At 34.5% G+C, this 20,442-nt stretch overlaps 2 protein-coding genes across 7 annotated transcripts in view; one reads left to right on the top strand and one right to left on the bottom strand.

Annotated features, from left to right (window-relative positions):
* LOC115216219 (kinesin-like protein KIF28P) overlaps positions 1-20,442 on the bottom strand; it is a 227,286-nt gene that overhangs the window by 50,408 nt on the left and 156,436 nt on the right. The gene's annotated exons all lie outside the window — the stretch shown is intronic.
* LOC115216308 (protein jagged-1b-like) overlaps positions 1-20,442 on the top strand; it is a 122,624-nt gene that overhangs the window by 42,426 nt on the left and 59,756 nt on the right. The window contains exons 1-7 of one of the 5 annotated variants that reach the window (XM_036506671.1): positions 4,953-5,209; positions 11,837-12,026; positions 14,771-14,853; positions 16,803-16,970; positions 17,617-17,761; positions 18,554-18,664; positions 19,354-19,473. The exons of 3 other annotated variants lie outside the window; for them this stretch is intronic. In XM_036506671.1, the coding sequence (XP_036362564.1) occupies positions 5,153-5,209; positions 11,837-12,026; positions 14,771-14,853; positions 16,803-16,970; positions 17,617-17,761; positions 18,554-18,664; positions 19,354-19,473 (874 nt within the window). In that variant the 5' untranslated portion in view covers positions 4,953-5,152. Of the gene's footprint in view, positions 1-4,952; positions 5,210-11,836; positions 12,027-14,770; positions 14,854-16,802; positions 16,971-17,616; positions 17,762-18,553; positions 18,665-19,353; positions 19,474-20,442 lie in introns of those variants that run through there. One more of the 5 variants, XM_036506672.1, reaches the window with a different exon arrangement.

Genomic DNA, 20,442 nt, shown 5'->3' with positions numbered 1-20,442 from the left:
GCACTGGCGGACAAGCCAGACAATCTTAGAGAGATGTTTTTAACCAAATTGTCTGTTACGGTTTTGGCATGATTTGAGAAGACACTGACATACTTCAAATTAGTGGAAGGCTTATGGTAAGGGCAGTATGAGTCGCTATTAAGGTTAAGTGTAACGTCTAGGAATTGGCCTTGGTGAGTTCATTATCAAAAACTATACTCATGCCCATTCTATTAAAAAACCTAGCTAACCTGCTCTTAGTTTTCTGCACTATTCTGTTCGTGGTGTTTTGCAGGTAAAACAGACAATCGTCACGATACAGGCCGCCCGCGATCTCCGGGAATTGGTCGGACAATTCGTAGAGAATATATATTCCGACCAAATCGGCTATCTGCGCACTATCCGAACTACCCATAGGCACATCAAATTCATTGGGAGTATCTTTACGGATCCACAACTTATTATCAAACTTAATAAACGATTTCCTGGCAACTAAAATGATACCTATCTCTTCTCTGGTGAGGCCAGCCTTGTTGTGAGCATGCCAGAGGGCCTTATTTAGCACACTAGGGTTAATCGAGGGGTAGAAGCTGGCGATATCAAACTGAATGAACCTAGTACGGTTCTTATTGGGGATGGAAGAGAACCACTTCACTACCTGCGAGGAGTTGGCCCAGAGGCTGAGCTTCAGCTTGTTTACTAAACTAGGGATATATTTATCTAAAATGTACTTACTGATTATCCCGATATCAGATCTAGCAGGGCATATGAGTCTTAGCGCTGGGTTGGTGTGGAAGTTCGGTTTATGGTCCTTCACTATAAATCTGGGTTGCTTAGGGCTAAGCGGCTGAGTTCTCATTTGAATTCGGTGTTTAAATATTATTTCCTTAATTTCCAAGTTTACCTTCCTCAGGGTACTCCAATTGGTTTTTCTATAATTTTCTTGATCTCTTTACGAGTAAATCTAGGTACTGCTTAATGGGCATCTTGTATGTGTTCCTGGTCTTGTCGGACTGGACCAGGACTCCGTCCGTTCTATTAATGTCCTTGGTAATTTTATCTAGGTATCTGAGGTGGGCATTTCTCCTGGGTGACTTCCTGAACTTAATCTTTCTAACTATGTCCCACAAGTCGTCCTCAAACTTCTTCAGTCTTGGGTTAGGTGGCGGCGTATCCAATGTTTTAAAAAGCCGGCCGTATTCGGACGATGCTGTTGTCCGGTTCGATTTTAGATCTTCGTTCTCGTGGAAGAAAATGAGCCATCTCATCCGGTTTATGAATGCGTTGGTTTTACAAACCAACTCCTTAAGGAAGGCATCCTTTGGTGGTATAGGAATATCCTTAAGGGACGCATCAATCTCGAACAACTCCATTATTGGTATCGGTTAAAGTAGCAGTTTCTTGACGAAGCGGTATGTATTATGTGAAATAGAAAGATGAATAATCTTGTAGTAGATTAATCAAAAGTTTAACCGATACCTTAGTAGCAAAAATCACAGCAGTAAAACAGCTCGGTTGGAGGTACAACCATATGGTGTTGCAACCGTGCGTTGGTGCGGATAATTGAAAGGGGCAGAAGGCAGTGCAACCTTTGTGTCTCCGAACTCTTCCATATTTTGTTTGCCAGAGGCCGGATGGTAAACGGGCTTTTACAGTCGGCTTTTCGATGCCCCCATTGGCGGCGTTACACTTATCTGGCTTTTAATAGCGTTTATAATAATACCGGCACCCATAGCCCTTGTAACAAATTATGAAATAGCCTTTAAGATATCTACGATTAACCACTGCAAGGGGAATTACTCCTGTAAGACAAACGGGGCTTGGTTTTTTCACAGCGGGGGGTTTCCTTGACAAGGCAGGCTTAGATGAGAACACACACACACATAAAACATGATATATATATTTTTTTCTGCCACCCAACGGTCATCACGGCAGTAGCCACTGACAGCCGAACGATCAAACGCACACACGTACACAAAAAATGTTTTCTACCCCTACGCCAACACACACGTATATAGAACAGTATACACACACACACGTCTCTAAGTAGATTTTTTCTCGCCCCTTATAAAACATCCAATATTCCTTAAATAGTCAGAACTTTATTCTCGGTCACAAAGAACATCTACGCCCCCTCACCCACATGATTGACGATGCCTGACCCGTTGAATTCTTCAGCCACCGGTTCTCAACATACACTGATAAACAGTTTCGCCATGGGCTCTTAGGAGCATAGTTCGATTTGTTTTTGCTCCGCCTCTGTTCTGTTTTTGTTTTTCCAACGGATTTCCTATTTTCTTCCTGAAGAGAAAGACACAATATGGTCCCATTATTCCATCGGATTTTGGTAATTTGTGCCTTTCGAAACACGTGTAGAATGAAATAAAACGATTTCTGTTCAATCTGCGTTCAGCTCCATTTCTTCAATTCACCAATATATATATATATATATATACACATATATATATGCTACAAACATCTCAGTTTCCATCAGCCAAATCCATTCACAAGGCTTTGGTCGGTTCGAGGCTACAGAAGAAAACACTTCCTCAAGGTCTCATTCAGTGGAACTGAACCCACAACCATGTGACTGGGAAGCAAGCTTCTCCCACACAGCCATGCCTGCGCCTATTTAAGTCTAATTTACGTACGTTGGTTAAAATCTATAAGGTTGCTTCTTTGTCAATTCATAACATAAAAATTGAACACTGCTAACACCTCATTAATTCATTAGTACAACTAGTTTCCAAGAATGTGTCATGTATGTACATTGGCGTATCCGAATTAATAAAACTCTTGATAATACTACCTATGTGTATCACCGTTGAAGATTGGAGAACAAAAGCTGCTGATGAAATCTCAAAACTGGTCCAGCGGATCCCATTTCATCCACAGCATGGTTGTTTAAAATGACAGCCGTTTACGATTGTCCAATTTATTTATATGTCTCCTATACACGCAGGACCGGCTCGAGGTACGGGCAACTCGTGCAGTCGCCCGGGGCGCTATGTTCTGGGAGGCGCCAAGGAATGCGTGACTAAGACAAGGAAATTTCCACGACTGTCAGCTTGTTCAACTTGCCTGTTCAACATGTACTGTAGGCTAAAATTTTTCTGAAAAAAAAGGAATATTCCTAGCACGTCAGTAATACATACAAAACAGAGAGTGGGGGAGGAAGAGACAGACAGACAGAGAGGGGAGAAAGAGAAAGAGAGAGAGAAAGAAAGAGAGAGAGAGGAAGAAAGAGAGAAAGAGGAAGAAAGAGAGAAAGAGGAAGAAAGAGAGAGAGAGAGAAAGAAAGAGAGAGAGAGAGAGAGGCGCTGTTATCGGATAGAATGCCTTCCAGATATTTGTTTCAAATCTCTTAGTTTTCTCTTCGAATCCTGCAGATGCCAACTTCAGTTTTTTTTTTCTGACTCAAAAATAAACAAGTAGCAGTCCCGTGCACTCGATTGATAGACTTATTAGTGCGTCATTCAAGATGATACCTTGTACTAATTGCGTTCTGGCGTTAACGGCTACCACAATATGGGTGTCTAAGGGAAAAAACGTTGCATTTACTTTGGAAAACATCGGTGGAGTCGACGAAGGCTTTGTATGCATGGGCCACTATTAGCTTACTACTACTACTACTAATAATAATAATAATAATAATAATATAATAATAATAATAATTATAATAATAATAATACTTTTACTACTACCACTACTAAAATTTATAACGATTTATTTTATTCGCCACAAGGACGACGGATAGGGCATTGCAAGGATAAATTACAAAAATGGTGGTCAGGGTTCGCAGAATAGATTTTGAAAAAAAAAACAGAAAGCATGGAAAACAATAGCTTAAAAAAAAGTTATTTAATCATGTAATTAATCAAACATTTAGAACCAAAGAAGGAATCGCATGGGCCTCAGGATATCCTGACAGTAAGGAGCAAGTTCATTCTCTAGCAATGGTGTTCCTTTACCCAGAAGAAAAAGTTGAGGATTTTCCCATTTAATTGGGCCATTCTCTGCTTTCTAACCTCCCTTTTAGCAAATTTGCTGGAGTGTAGTGTATCGTTCTCCGTATCTTCTCCTCCAAGTAGTAATTGAAAAAGTTGAGAGTTTTGCCAATAAGGAAAGTGACCGTTTGCGCTATGTTCAATCTTGTTAGGATGCAATCTCTTTTACAACAACTACTTAGCTGAGGAGAACATCCTACCCTTCCCAAATAAAATGACCAAGCATTGTTGACTTACAGTGAAGTTAGAAATGCTCGGACACAGAACGAGTTTGCAGAATGGTTTCGTCGCTCTGGACAAATACAGGACAGGCTTTATTGGAAACACTTCTGTACTTTATTCTGACTCGGTACAACTGAGCCGGAGATCTCCAAATGTTGCGCATACCTCCTTGAATCCAAATTTTCCGTAGTATAACTTTTCAGCAGCAGCAGCAGCAGCAGTAACAACAACAACAACAACAACAACAACAACAACAATGACAGCAATGACAACAACGACAAAAACCAAATAGATATTGTATAATTGTATGTCTGGTTTTTATATATCTTTTCATCTTTATATTTACTTTAAAAGGTTTCGTTCATTTTGTTTACATTAAAAGAATAAAACTCCAATACATTTACAAATTAGTTTGTTAGAACAGAAAAATTTCTTTTCAGTCATTTCCTTTCCACACCTTCCTACGTGTTTTTGTAATTCTTGCTGTCATCGTTGTCACACTCGCCGTTAGTGCTGGTATTCTTTTCCTCTTTATCCCCTCCTTTTTCTCTCCATCGTTTCCTTTTCCTTACCCATAATGGTGCCTTGATTGGTACGATTAGAAAAACAAATATCTAGAGATTACTTTTCATTGGTCATCTGGTGCAACATTCAAACCCGGACAACTTTGTGTAAACTTTGGCATACGCTATTGTTCCCACTGACCATATCCTATAAATACTGGACTTTCTCGTGTTGCCTACCAGAATTGCCTTGTTTGCTCACCGGACTTATTCATAGAATTCAGTGAGTTCATTTCTGCACCGGAGCTCCCTGTGAGTTTAAGTCGCTGTTCAATACGTCGACTAGCGTCGCATTTGCAGGGACGAGTGGACTAGTGATAATTATACATACACTGTATATATCTAAAAGCTCATAAGACAATTCTTAATAAGGCAATCAGCATGCTTCAATCAACCGGTAGATTCCTGCTCTGCGCTTTTCTTGCTACAATAGTTTCTGTAAGTATTCTGTCTTAGATTCCCTCCAAACCGAACATTCGCGCGCACGCACACAGACACACACGCACACACACACACACACACACACACACACACACAAACACACACACACAAACACACACACGCACACCGATTCTGTATAATACATTTTTAGACACATGAGTGTCTTTATACATACATATGTATGCGTGTATGTATGTTTGTATGAGCATGCATACATGTGTATACATGAATATATATATATATATATATATATATATCAACAATCAAGGAACGGCCATAATAGGCCATTCACCCACTAGAAATAACAGCCAAAGCTTCAACCGCAAATAAAGATTAATTCCGTAAACAGGAGAAAATTTAAAAAACATTTACCCTGTAATTCTTGTACGATGCACCGTTTCATCTGCTGTTTAATGGTAAACTAACCTGATTAAATTAAATCAAGCCAATCTTCCATAGGCCCTCAGATTCTTCAGCAAGAAATAGCCAAGTCGGAATAGATATTTTCACGAGGCATTTCAGACCCTGCCAAGGTAATATCTGACCTAAAATTTTCAAATCGTCGCACTCGCGTGGCCGCTGGTGCCAAAAAGAATTCTACAAAATTTTTTTTGCCACCCTATATTGATTAATTATGAATTTTCTGGTTAATTCCGTAATGGAATCGACGGCTTATATTTATTTGCTGCCGATAAATTTGGCGCGAGTGCGACGATTTGAAAATTTTAGGTCAGATATTACCTTGACAGGGTCTGAAATGCCTCGTGAAAATATCTGTTCCGACTTGGCTATTTCTTGCTGAAGAATCTGAGGGCCTATGGAAGATTGGCTTGATTTAATTTAATCAGGTTAGTTTACCATTAAACAGCAGATGAAACGGTGCATCGTACAAGAATTTACAGGGTAAATGTTTTTTAATTTTCTCCTGTTTACGGAATAATCTTTATTTGCGGTTGAAGCTTTGGCTGTTATTTCTAGTGGGTGAATGGCCTATTATGGCCGTTCCTTGATTGTTGATGTTGAACTTAAAAATGGTCTATGACTATTTAATTTTTTCCCACTAGGCCGCTGGTGGCAAAAAGAATTCTACAAAATTTTTTTGCCACCCTATATTGATTAATTATATATATATATATATATATATATATATATATACATATATATATATGTGTGTGTGTGTGTGTGTATTCATACATATGTAAATACATACATACACATACGTACATACATAATATATACATGCATACATACATATACACACACAGGTATGTAATTATGTATTTATATATATGTGTATATATATGTATATATCACCTTGATCACCTTGACCGACCAGTCCGTCGGGCATCCATTTGACACCGCTGGTCACAGCACGCTGTCCACTCCCCACTGGATCGCGCCTTTCTCATCCACGTGATCCCAATCGTCCTCCTGAAATCGTAACTCCACCGCTGTGGAGGCCTTCCGGGTGGTCGTTTCAGCTCGCGCGAGTACCACTCGACAACTGCGCGGGCCCACTGATTATCGGTGAGCCAGGCGACGTGTCCAGCCCATCTAAACTTGTGCGTGTATACTTTGCGATGACATCCCTCACGCCGGACTTCTTTCTGATGATCTCGCTACTGATGTGCTCTCTCAACGAGATACCAAGCATTGATCTTTCCATGGCTATTTGAGCCGTTAACAGTCTCTGCTCTTCTCTCTTTGTTGTAGCCCATGTTTCATTACCTATTATATATATATATATGTATATATATGTATGCATATTCTTATATTCTTTTACTTGTTCCAGCCATTTGACTGCAGCCATGCTAGAATAGTACCTGTAATTGTGTGTGTGTGTGTGTGTGTGTGTGTGTGTGTACGTACGTGTGTGTACGTATGTGTGTGCATATATTTACATCTATGTGTATATATATACATACATATACCTCTATACATACGTATATATATACACATACATATATATATATATACATGCATACACACATATATATAGATATAGATATACATATTTGTATATGAATATATATATATATGAATATATATATATATATATATATTATATATATATATATGTATATATATGTATGCATATTCTTATATTCTTTTACTTGTTCCAGCCATTTGACTGCAGCCATGCTAGAATAGTACCTGTAATTGTGTGTGTGTGTGTGTGTGTGTGTGTGTGTGTACGTACGTGTGTGTACGTATGTGTGTGCATATATTTACATCTATGTGTATATATATACATACATATACCTCTATACATACGTATATATATACACATACATATATATATATATATACATGCATACACACATATATATAGATATAGATATACATATTTGTATATGAATATATATATATATGAATATATATATGTATGTATATATATATATATATATATATATTTATGTATATGTATATATATATAATTCATATACATATATATATATATATATATATATATATATATATACATATATATATATATATATATATAATATATATATATATATATATATATATATATATATATATATATATATATATGAACAGTAAATTAAATAGAGAAATACAAGTGATAATCTACTAATTTATTTATATTATAATATAATATGATGTACCATGAATAATATGTTATATAACCTAACATAACATAACATAACATAACAAAAACATAACAAAGCCAAAAAAGCCAACAATTTGTTTCGACTTATATGCATCATTTGATTTATAAACTATTCATATCCATGTATACAAGTCTCTTCGGGGTTTTGGTTCAAAAAGACGGACGAAATTCCATGCAAAAAAACTGCGAGATTGTAAAATATTGATTCAAAAAAACCTGTTTAAGAGCGTCAGCATTATGGTACTCGTTATGTATTCAGATACATAACGAGTACCATAAAAGCACAAAATTATGACGGACAAAATAATTAAGTAAAGAAAATATACATCTGTCAAAAAATGTTTCTATATGCCTCCCAAAAAATTAATTTAATTTATTGTTTGTAATTTGTAAATTTGTATTCATACACCTATCTCTGTGGTACTCAACTGACGTACCTGTGAATTGAAGGATTTTTTTATTCGTTTGTTACATTTTATGTGTGTGTGTGTGTGTGTGTGCGCGCGTGTGTGTGTGTGCGCGCGTATGTGTGTGTGTATGTATGTATATGTGTGTGTGTATGTATATATGTATGTATATATGTATGTATATATGTATGTATGCATGTATGTATATATACTCTCTATATATGTATGTATGTATGTATGTGTGTATACTCTTTTTACTCCTACTCTTTTACTTGTTTCAGTCATTTGACTGCGGCCATGCTAGAGCACCACCTTACTAAAGCACCGCCTTTAGCCGAGCAAATCGACCCCAGGACTTATTTTTTTAAACCTAGTACTTATTCTATCGGTGTCTTTTGCCGAACCGCTAAGTTACAGGAACGTAAACACACCAGCATCGGTTGTCAAGCTATATTGGGGGGACAAACACAGACACATAAACACACACACATATATATACATATATACGACGGGCTTCTTTCAGTTTCCGTCTACCAAATCCACTCTCAAGGGTTTGGTCGGCCCGAGGCTATTGTAGAAGATACTTGGCCAAGGTGCCACGCAGTGGGACTGAACCCGGAACTATGTGGGTGATGAGCAAGCTACTTACCACACAGCCACTCCAGCTCCTGGATAATTAAAGAAGATACTCAGTATCAGATGAAATGTCATCAAAACATCTTTATCTGCCCATAGACATACTGCATATAAAGACAAGAAGTCAGAAATATAAATCGTAAATGCTATAGAAACATATTTCATAAAGTGTTCTTACTGATGTGTATAAATATATATGTGTTTGTGTGTGTGTGTGTGTGTGTTTATATATATGTGTGTGTGTGTGTTGTGTGTGTGTGTGTGTGTGTTTTATAAAGTTAATCCAAACAAGAAAGCACAAAAAAACACAACAACGCGAGGACGTGGAACAAATATAGTATTATTGGACGCTCAGGAAAGAAGGAGGGTTTAATGTTTCGAGCGGAGCTCTTCGTCGGAAACATAGGAGAAGGAAAGATCCAGAGAAGGGAAGACAGAGGAAAAAAATCGCCAACGGTACACACGAGGTCACATTTTGTGTTTTATACATGTATATATATATATATATATCAGTTATATGTGTAATAACAGATTTTTGTGTTTCAGTGCTGTAGAATGTATCAATACCATTCATCCAACACTGCATGTTATAGATAGATTTAAGCATCCTGTCTTTATATACAATAACTTTATGAAGAGGTAAAAGAGTAATCAGCCGGACTAGTTTCAATCTTTTTGTGAGAGTTTGTCAACAATAGAGTACTCTTTCGTTGTCCACCGCTAATAAACCTATAATTACTAAGAGCTTAAATATCCTCAGCAATGGGCTGAAACTGACCTGATTGATTCCGTTATCTCTGACTACTAGCTTATTTTATATTTATAAAAAGGCGCAGGTATAGCTTTGAGCTTACCAAGACCGCTTCACGGGCATTTAGTTTCGGCTTCGGTTTAACTTTGGGAAAATATATTCTACTATAATTCCGAATCGACCAAACCCTTATGAGTAAATTTGGTGGACAGAAATTGGGTATAAGGCTGCCGTAAATGCATAACTTTGTGTTTCTCTTCGACTCTCATGATTTATAATTAGTGGTGGTTGTTTATTTTTCGTAACTTAAAGGTTTAGCAAAGTGGGTGGGATAGAATACGTGCCAGACTTAAAAGTTACTAGGGGCGATTTGATTCACTAAACTATGATTAACCTTAAACTGATGCCACAGCATAGCTGCAATCGAAACAAGTAAAGAGATAGAGAGGGGTTTTCTTTTGTGTATTGTTGGCTAAAATTCTATAGGTATTTTTTTGTGTGTTCAGTGCAGTACAACAAAGAACAAACACTAAAAAGCATCGGTAATTAAGTAATCGAATAAGCTGTCACATATACATTACATGTATAAATCAGTTTATCTAAGGCCTGAATAATATCGAGCTTATTAGCAATTTCTTCGTGGACAATTAAAAAAATACTCAGTTTTATATGAAATGTCATCAAAACATATTTATCTGCCCATAGACATATTGCAAATAAAGACAAGAAACCAGAAATATAAATCGTAAATGCTATAGAAACATATTTCATAAAGTGTTCTTACTGATGTGTATAAATATATGTGTTTGTGTGTGTGTGTGTGTGTGTGTGTGTGTTTATATATATGTGTGTGTGTGTGTGTGTGTGTGTGTGTGTGTGTTTTATAAAGTTAATCCAAACAAGAAAGCACAAAAAACACAACAACGCGAGGACGTGGAACAAATATAGTATTATTGGACACTCAGGAAAGAAGGAGGGTTTAATGTTTCGAGCGGAGCTCTTCGTCGGAAACATAGGAGAAGGAAAGATCCAGAGAAGGGAAGACAGAGGAAAAAAATCGCCAACGGTACACACGAGGTCACATTTTGTGTTTTATACATGTATATATATATATATATATATATATATATATATATATATATATATATATATATATATCAGTTATATGTGTAATAACAGATTTTTGTGTTTCAGTGCTGTAGAATGTATCAATACCATTCATCCAACACTGCATGTTATAGATAGATTTAAGCATCCTGTCTTTATATACAATAACTTTATGAAGAGGTAAAAGAATAATCAGCCGGACTAGTTTCAATCTTTTTGTGAGAGTTTGTCAACAATAGAGTACTCTTTCGTTGTCCACCGCTAATATACCTATAATTACTAAGAGCTTAAATATCCTCAGCAATGGGCTGAAACTGACCTGATTGATTCCGTTATCTCTGACTACTAGCTTATTTTATATTTATAAAAAGGCGCAGGTATAGCTTTGAGGTTACCAAGACCGTTTCACGGGCATTTAGTTTCGGCTTCGGTTTAACTTTGGGAAAATATATTCTACTATAATTCCGAATCGACCAAACCCTTATGAGTAAATTTGGTGGACAGAAATTGGGTATAAGGCTGCCGTAAATGCATAACTTTGTGTTTCTCTTCGACTCTCATGATTTATAATTAGTGGTGGTTGTTTATTTTTCGTAACTTAAAGGTTTAGCAAAGTGGGTGGGATAGAATACGTGCCAGACTTAAAAGATACTAGGGGCGATTTGATTCACTAAACTATGATTAACCTTAAACTGATGCCACAGCATAGCTGCAATCGAAACAAGTAAAGGGATAGAGAGGGGTTTTCTTTTGTGTATTGTTGGCTAAAATTCTATAGGTATTTTTTGTGTGTTCAGTGCAGTACAACAAAAAACAAACACTAAAAAGCATCGGTAATTTAGTAATCGAATAAGCTGTCACATATACATTACATGTATAAATCAGTTTATCTAAGGCCTGAATAATATCGAGCTTATTAGCAATTTCTCCGTGGACAATTAAAAAAATACTCAGTTTTATATGAAATGTCATCAAAACATATTTATCTGCCCATAGACATATTGCAAATAAAGACAAGAAACCAGAAATATAAATCGTAAATGCTATAGAAACATATTTCATAAAATGTTCTTCCTGATATTTTACAGCCAATTGTAGCCGACTATGTAATTGATGTGAAGTTTATCAAGTTTGAAAATTACAACCGTTTACTGGCTAATGGACGCACATGCTCCAATTTCGGAAGTCAACAATGTCAAACGACTCTTCATGTTTGTGCTAGACCTGATGATACTTCGACATTGTGTCGTTATGGCGAGACTAAAACAGGAGTTATCGGTAAGTACATGTTTATCCATAAAAATAAAACTAGCGAGATTCCAAGATTGAAGTTCAAAACTATTTCAAGATGACTTGTTTTGTATTTTTATGATATGATTCTACGTGTGTTAGTTTGCGTACATTTTAAGTACCAGACATCTTTTTCATTACTAAAATCATTAGAATAGGAACGGGTAAATATAATTCACATCCCTGAACAGTGTAGAAAAAGTTAAATAAGTATACAGTAATATACTCATTCAAAGGACAAACGATATTTGCATTAACGCTTTATGTACGTTTCTATTTTCTACATATCATTATGTTTGTTAATATGCATATAAGAGTGTGAATACTCGTATATATACATGTATGTATATATATATATATATATATATATATATATAATATATATATTATTATTATTATTATTATTATTATTATTATTATTATTATAATAATAATAATAATAATAATAATAATAATAATAATAATAATAATAATAATAATAATATGAGGGAATCTTATTCCAAACTTACAGGGAAAAATTCAATTTAGAAATGCTAAATCAAATTTCACAAAATATAATATATATATTAGGAAAAAACACCTTTTATCAATTCAATAATGAGAAATTAACTTATACCATTTAGAAAAATTAAATATAAGATAAAACATATAACAATGATTAAGTAATGAGGAAAATAATAAATAAAACGTATACATTTGGTAGAACAATGACACGTGTTTCGAGGCTGTATTTAAGAAATGATAATAATAATAATAATAATAATAATAATAATAATAATAATATAATAATAATAGTAGTAGTAGTAGTAGTAGTAGTAGTAGTAGTAGTAGTAGTAGTAGTAGTAGTAGTAGTAAAATCACTTCAATATAAATATAGCCACTCTTCAGATTAAAGATAAAACAATGAAATAATTAATTAGATAAATTAATAAATATACATAAATAATCTTGTAAAATACGAAATATCTTAAATATATTCTTGCTTAAGTAAAACAAATAGAATAAAAAGTAAGATACAATTAATTAAAATATTTACAACAAACATATATATATATAAAATACAAAATATACATTAAGTGAAAACTAAATACTATAATTTAATCTATATCTTGTTTTTTATTCTATTTTTTATTTAAACAAGAATATATTTGTTAAGATATTTCGTATTTTACAAGATTATTTACGTATATTTATTAATTTATCTAATTAATTATTTTATTGCTTTATCTTTAACCTGAAGAGTGGCTATTTTTATATTGAAGTGATTTTACTACTACTACTATTACTATTACTATTATCATTTCTTAGATATAGCCACGAAACACATGTCGTTATTGTACCATATATACGTTTTATTATTATTGTGCATATTACTTAATCATTGCTATATGTTTTATCTTATATTTAATCTTTCTATGATATGTAATTTTTCTAAATAGTATAATTTAATTTTTCCTTATTGAATTGATAGGTGTTTTTTTCTAATATATCTATATATATTTCGTAGCGATCGGTTCTACATGAAACTTTTATTTACAACGCAATATTCCATATCGATATAGATCGTGAAATACAAATGAGGGTGGAATTGGTTCCCTTAGGAGTCACTAAAATCATGTAGGATAATGCTAATTATGAAAGAAAGTGCTCAATATATCATCAGTGATGGCAGTAACAATGATGAGGCAAACGAATACTTAGAGCTGATGATAGAAAGAAGGAAATAAGAATAGCAGTAACATTATATTGAAAAAGTGAAGTTTCATAATGCCCCCGGTAGGTGTCAGCAAACATAACCTATTTATCAGAAACTGGAGACAAAAGAAGTCATATCTTCACATAAACGCACCTACGCACCAAGGTAGTCATGTATATATGTTTCTCCCTATATCTTTCTCTCTTTCTACCTCTTTCTCCCTTTCTCTCTCTCTTTCTTTCTATTTCTCTCTCTCTCTCTCTCACTCACCATGTATGTATGTATATATATGTATGTATATATTATGTCGCCAATAAAAACAGGGCGAAAACCATCAACGTGTTCGTATTTAGAAATGTCTTACTGAGGAAGATCTTGCGTAAGAGACGAATTTTTATTTTATTTATTGAGTCATGACCTGAAACGTGGGTATTATATGCATTAAAAGTATCATTACTTGCTTTAATTTCCTTATTTTACATTATACAACTCCATGCCAGAACAAGCTAGCCAGACCTTATTCCATTTATACGGGAATTTTAACATGAATTTAGATGGTTTGTTCAATTCGACCCCAGTCGGAAAATCCTGGTAATATGCACTGGTTTTAAGCATAACACGAAATATCAATACTCTATCTAGATGAGTAAACATTACACATATCCAGAGAAATTTCCACATACGGTGGAATGATTATAATCTAGCGTAATTTGTACGAATGTAAAGACAAGGGTAATATTTTTCTTATTAGAGTGGCTTAGTATTAGAAAGAGACTTGATTCACAAAACATCACTAGAGATAAGAGTAAGTCTCTGTACATGGAGACAGTGTAGTTTGGAGTTAATGCAGACAGTATACATGGAGAGAGTGCAGACAGTCTGGCCTGATAATATATCTACGTTATGTGTATATAACATCTTTATACTGGAGGTTAGAGAGAATGGAAAGGTTATATCATCTGTGTACTTGTGTCTGTAAATTTTCACTCTCGTATCCCAATATAATTTCTGTTTCATTTTTCCAAATTAATTTTAGGTGATAATGTCATTGATTTGAATAAGACATTTATCGGTACAGCACGTAATCCGATCACGTACCTGATTAGACAGCCGTTTCAGGTAAGTGTTTGGATTTGGAAAGAGATGTTTCTTAAAATATAATTTCTTAAGATTGTTAGTTTCATTGCTACATGACAAGAGGATGTTTTCCCCTCTGTCTTCTTGTGAAGATAACTGGATAGCAATCCCAATTTAAATCATGCTACGAAATATACCAGAATAATATTTTCCTGAGTTCCAAAAAGTGGCATGATGTATTTACATTTATTTAATTTCCAAGGGAGGCGTTATGAATTATTGGATGACTACATTAAATTTATCTTAGATTTTCTAATACATGCTTAAGAATAAAATTTTACATATTGAATAACGTTGCCAGTTAATGAAAATTATGGTAATCAGTCTAACCATTTTAACTAGTTTTTTTCGTTTGTTACTGATTTAAATACTTATTGCTATCAAGTGTAATATATGTGCTGAATTGTAAGGAAGGCTCTTATTCTCTGAAGGAGGAATGACCAGTCTTGAAATATTTCTGTGAAATCTCTTTTTTATTATTATTACTTATTTTGTATTCATAGATTATACTGTTTTATCTACAGGTGTTTACTTTCCATAGTAAGTTGCATTATAAACTGCAAACTTACTATATTAAGTTTATCATATATATATATGTGTGTGTGTGGTGTGTGTGTGTGTGTGTGTGTGTGTGTGTGTGTGTGTGTATGTATATGTATACATGTGTATTAAAAAATTGACACACACACATACTTATGAAACTACAATCCATTCACTGATTATGTGTTGCATTAACTGACTGGAAGACATAACTGGATCTTGAGATTTATCGACCTCTGATCCAAAAGATATTATAGATAGATAGCATGTCCGTAGAACGATGTTATGAGGTTCTCGCGCTAACAATACTACAGAACTTTGCTGATATCTTGAGCTTATGACAAAGGTAGGAAAGACAAAAGACCATTGATGAGTTAAGACAGCAACAGGCTGTATATCTTGTTCTACGAAAACTACAGTAGTGATCACATAGAAAAGGGAGAAATCAGAACTGAAAGGTTGCTGTTTACAAATTTTTCTATTTTCCTTGCGCTGTTGAAAGAGAAGATATGTGGGCAGCAGTTAGATTAGATGCTTTAATACTTCTTGGGGAAGGATAATATTGTGGTATTTCTTAGATTGTGACAGACAGATCGCGACAGATTGGAAAGTCTGATAATAATAGCATTTACCTTTTCAGCTCACTATTTATCATATTGCTTCCTCCATGAGGTGTTACATTGGCCAACCGAAAAGCACTTCAGATGTTACCGACTTAAATGAAAACTGCTGGCCTTCGTGTCTAAATTAGAAGCGATTATTATAGACTGACTATTGGTTCATTGTTTTACAGCAAGGTCAGAGTCAGAGGCGATTTACTTGCTCGTGGCTAAATCAATTCCTTTCCCTTATATCACTAATGCTTACGAAACAAGCATGAATATAAGTGCGTTCGCACTTTCCAAAACTGAGACCTTCTGACAACATAAGAACTAATATTACTGAGTTTCCTGCTGTTATTTACATGTGTTATATAGGCGAAACAACGATCGTTCTTCTCCACAAATATATAAATCAACGCTATAATAACATAATAAAACATATGTGAAGGTATTCACGATTATATATTAGATTTTCAATAATTTATTTGTTTATCAATTAATGTATTGAATATCCTATAATTAATTAATGTATTGAATAATCTATAAATCTGCTACGCTACGGAAACCCACGCGTGTATGCGTGTGTGTGAGTGTGTGGTGTGTGTGTGTGTGTGTGTGTGTGTGTGTGTATGTGCATGTGAGTGTGAGAGAGAGAGAGAGAGAACAACAGAAACAGAGAGAGTGAAGAAGAGAGAGAGTAAGTATGCGTGTGTTTACGTTTATATTGTCATTGTTCTATCTGATAGTACAAATTTCCAATAATACATACCTTCAAACCTCTGTTTTCAGAAATTCGTTGTTTCGTTTACTGCAAAAAGCAACAACGAATTAATAGCCGAATACGTTTACCAAAGTGGTTATTATTTACCTCAGAGAAGCGTCGAAGAAGCCAGGTATAAATTGATAACAACTCGTGGTAGTCAGAATCCTACTACTCAACTGACCTACCAAATTCGAGTAAGTACTTTAACTATCATTGTTGGCCAGGAATATCTGGGTATTATTCTATGCCACACATCTTAACTGATTTGAGCGTTTATCATTCTGATATGTGATGCTGCAGCAGCCTATTGCTCTGAGCGAAGAGCACAAATATCCATGGTTAAAAATCCTTGACAATTACTCACATTTCTTGCATTTCTTCTCTGTGTACATATGTATTCTAGGTTATGGGCGCACTCTATCGTACAGTAGTTCATATGCAGATGGTATTGAAAATACCTGGCATTATTTTTGTGTCCAAACTACACTTTAAAAAATATATATATATATTCAAAATCTTTAGAAACGCGGAAATGATTCTATGAACGCATAACGAAGCCTAAAATCGAAACCTTACTGCTTTAGTAACTAGCAGCAAACCATACTTATATCAGTGACGTGCCATGAATACCAACACGTAGCAATGGGCGAAATACCACTCAGCATTTCGTCCAGCATGCAAACGATTCTGCCAGCTCACCAATTAATAAAAACTCGTACACTAAAGCCACAAACCTTTATACTTTTAAAACAGTCTGTTTGTGAGCAAAATATCAGAAGTCTTATATAACCATTCTCTTTTCGAATGTCTTAGAATGTCTTTGTTGTTGTTTTACTTCAGAGTTATTGTAGCCACGGCTATTATGGTCCGAACTGCATAACAAGGTGTGATAACCCCACCAGCGAACAAACGAGGTTTCAGTGTGATATTAACGGTCAAAAAGTCTGCAAGCCTGGTTTCACTGGTCCATTCTGCAATCCCGATGGTACGTATTTATTATTCCTGTCTCTTTAAATCATGAATTCAAATCCTGCCTGGATCAGTTCTCCCTTTAGCTTCCTGGGTTCAATAAAATGGGACCATTTTCTACCTAAAAAAATTTCGGCCTTGGATTTTCTATGGGGTTAGCTAGCACTTCGATTATCTCGAATTTGCTCACTAACACTTTAGATTCCCGGTAATCTAAAACTGAGTCATCGAAAATCAGTCATCCAATCAATTTTTTACCTCCATAAATACCTTAATTATTCATGACTATTGCATTAATCAAGGATGTATTAACTACTCTTTAAAAAAATGTCTGTCTGAGCTGTGGTCACGACAGACGCACGTAATTGCAAGCAAACAGAACATTCCTTGTTATACAGGGCTCCTGCTCCTTACAACAGAAAACTACACTGCTACATAATACCTATTTTCTGCGAAGAATTAAATGAATGAGAGTTAAATATTTTTGTTATTATTCTCAGTGCAGCACTAGTGATTAATAAATGATGTTGTCACACATTCAACAGCAGACTGACTCGGTATCGACTCGATTGGCCACAGCTCAATTAAAAGCATATAAATCTCTGTAATTATATATACAAATTCTCTTTTTGTGAGGTTGTAAATACATTGCTGTTAATGACGTTGATATATGAAGTTGATATATTAATGGTAATAAAGTTGATATATTAATGAAGTTGATTCACTTTCATTTTATCGAATTTCATTATTTAAATAAATTGAAAGAAAATATATGCGTAAAAGACATGTATCGTCATTACTTTTTCAGCTGATCCATGTCGCAGTGCTCCGTGTAAAAACAATGCAACTTGTAATCGAATGGGCTCTACGTTTCGCTGCTCCTGCCACCCGTTATACACAGGACAATTTTGTATTGAAGGTATTAACTTTTTTCTATTGACTTGTAAACTTTATTTGTAGGAATTCGAGACACTGTTTAATTGTAATAATCGCGAAACTATCAATGTCTATTTCATTTTAGGTATAATAATGATATTAATTGAATCTATCTCATAAAATAAACTCTTTTTAACGTGGGCATCTTTAACATATGTACGCTCAGATTTGCACTTCTATATACATTATATATTTATACAGCATGCCATCTGGTTCTACGTGTATTCCACCTGCAGCTGTGTTATATATCTCCTCAAAGATATTCCAGATAATGCTCATTTGGTCATTTCTTTAACTGGACAATAATAATTCGTTCTAAGTGAAAGTTCAACAGCTTATCATAGTTGAGTTGTTAATTTATTACTCTAGTTGAAAGTTAATGTCTAGTTCAATTTTGATTAATAACATGTAGATATGAGTGGATAATTAATACGTTAAAATAAATGGAAGTACAAATTTAAAAGTAGATATGCATTTAACTGTCGAACAATTTGTTGTTATTTAAGCAGGTTAAATTTAACTGCTTCGACAAGGTATCAATAATACTCCCTAAATGAAAGAAACTATTAAATATGCATGATATTGCAATACATCTGGTGTTCTAAACTGCAATGATTTTTCAAAGCAAACATTAACGAAGTGAAAAAATGGGTTAATATTGATTTATTTCAGGCATCGACGACTGCAAGCGGGCGTCATCACCTTGTTTAAATGGAGGTACGTGCGTTGACTTGATTAATAGCTATTACTGCAAATGTGCATATGGTTATACGGGATCCAAATGCGAGAATGGTAAGAATCATGAATTTCTATTTGAAATTACATCACTATAATAAACTAATGCCAACATTTCAGCAAATGTAAGTATTGCAAACTATTTAGTCATCAAGTTCCATGGTAAACTGAGAAATACCAAATGTCTCCGAAGATATGTCTAAACAAAAATAAAAAAAAAAACGAAAAACAAATACTGATTTCAGCTGATTCTATCGTCAATGTAAGTTATTTCAGCCTATTAAATATACTAAATGAATTTTTTTTCAATTTCAAATTAGAAATATGTTAGACTTTTTAAAAATATCTTTCTACTAAAATCATTTTCCTTCTTCATATATAAAGCCACATAAAAAAATGTGTGACCTATCTCTTTATTTTGTTGGAAGACTAAGTCGGTAAGCGATAGGATATTCTCAGACTAGAAGATACAGGAGGTTGCTAATACAGTAATCTCTCGGCATATCACGGATCACCCATTACAGTTTATTTTTCGAGCTTACGTCGATTCCTCCGTAGTGTTGTTTTGCATTTACAACATAAATGCATTTATAAAATAAATATATAAAAATTATAAAAATAATAATAAAAATATACAGTGCTGCTCCTTCTTCGTAGATTTTCACCTATCGATGGAGGTTTTGGAATGTCAAATACGCGATAGTCGAGGTATTACTGTATATCACATTAACATTCGTGAGGTAAAAGGTCTTTATAATTACTGTTTGTAATATGATGATCGGGTTTAAGAGGTAGAAGCGGGATTTGGAGTGGAACACGTAAGCATGACACGTGTGCAACTCGGAGATGTGAGGAAGAAGGTTCATCTAGCAAGTTAAGAATTTCACTATTAAAGCTAAAAACGATCTAGCCAGTGGTTAGATTTGAAGATTTCTAATAAGCTGGAATACATCTATAAGCATGCAAAGAAGTCAGAGATTAATGGTGTCCAACATAGATATGAGAGACACATTCCATACTGAGTGA

The sequence above is a fragment of the Octopus sinensis genome, linkage group LG10, assembly GCF_006345805.1.
Source record: "Octopus sinensis linkage group LG10, ASM634580v1, whole genome shotgun sequence".
Taxonomy (NCBI): Eukaryota; Metazoa; Mollusca; class Cephalopoda; order Octopoda; family Octopodidae; genus Octopus; species Octopus sinensis.
The sequence above is the reverse complement of the archived record's forward strand: the minus strand, read 5'-3'. Positions and strand labels throughout refer to the sequence as shown.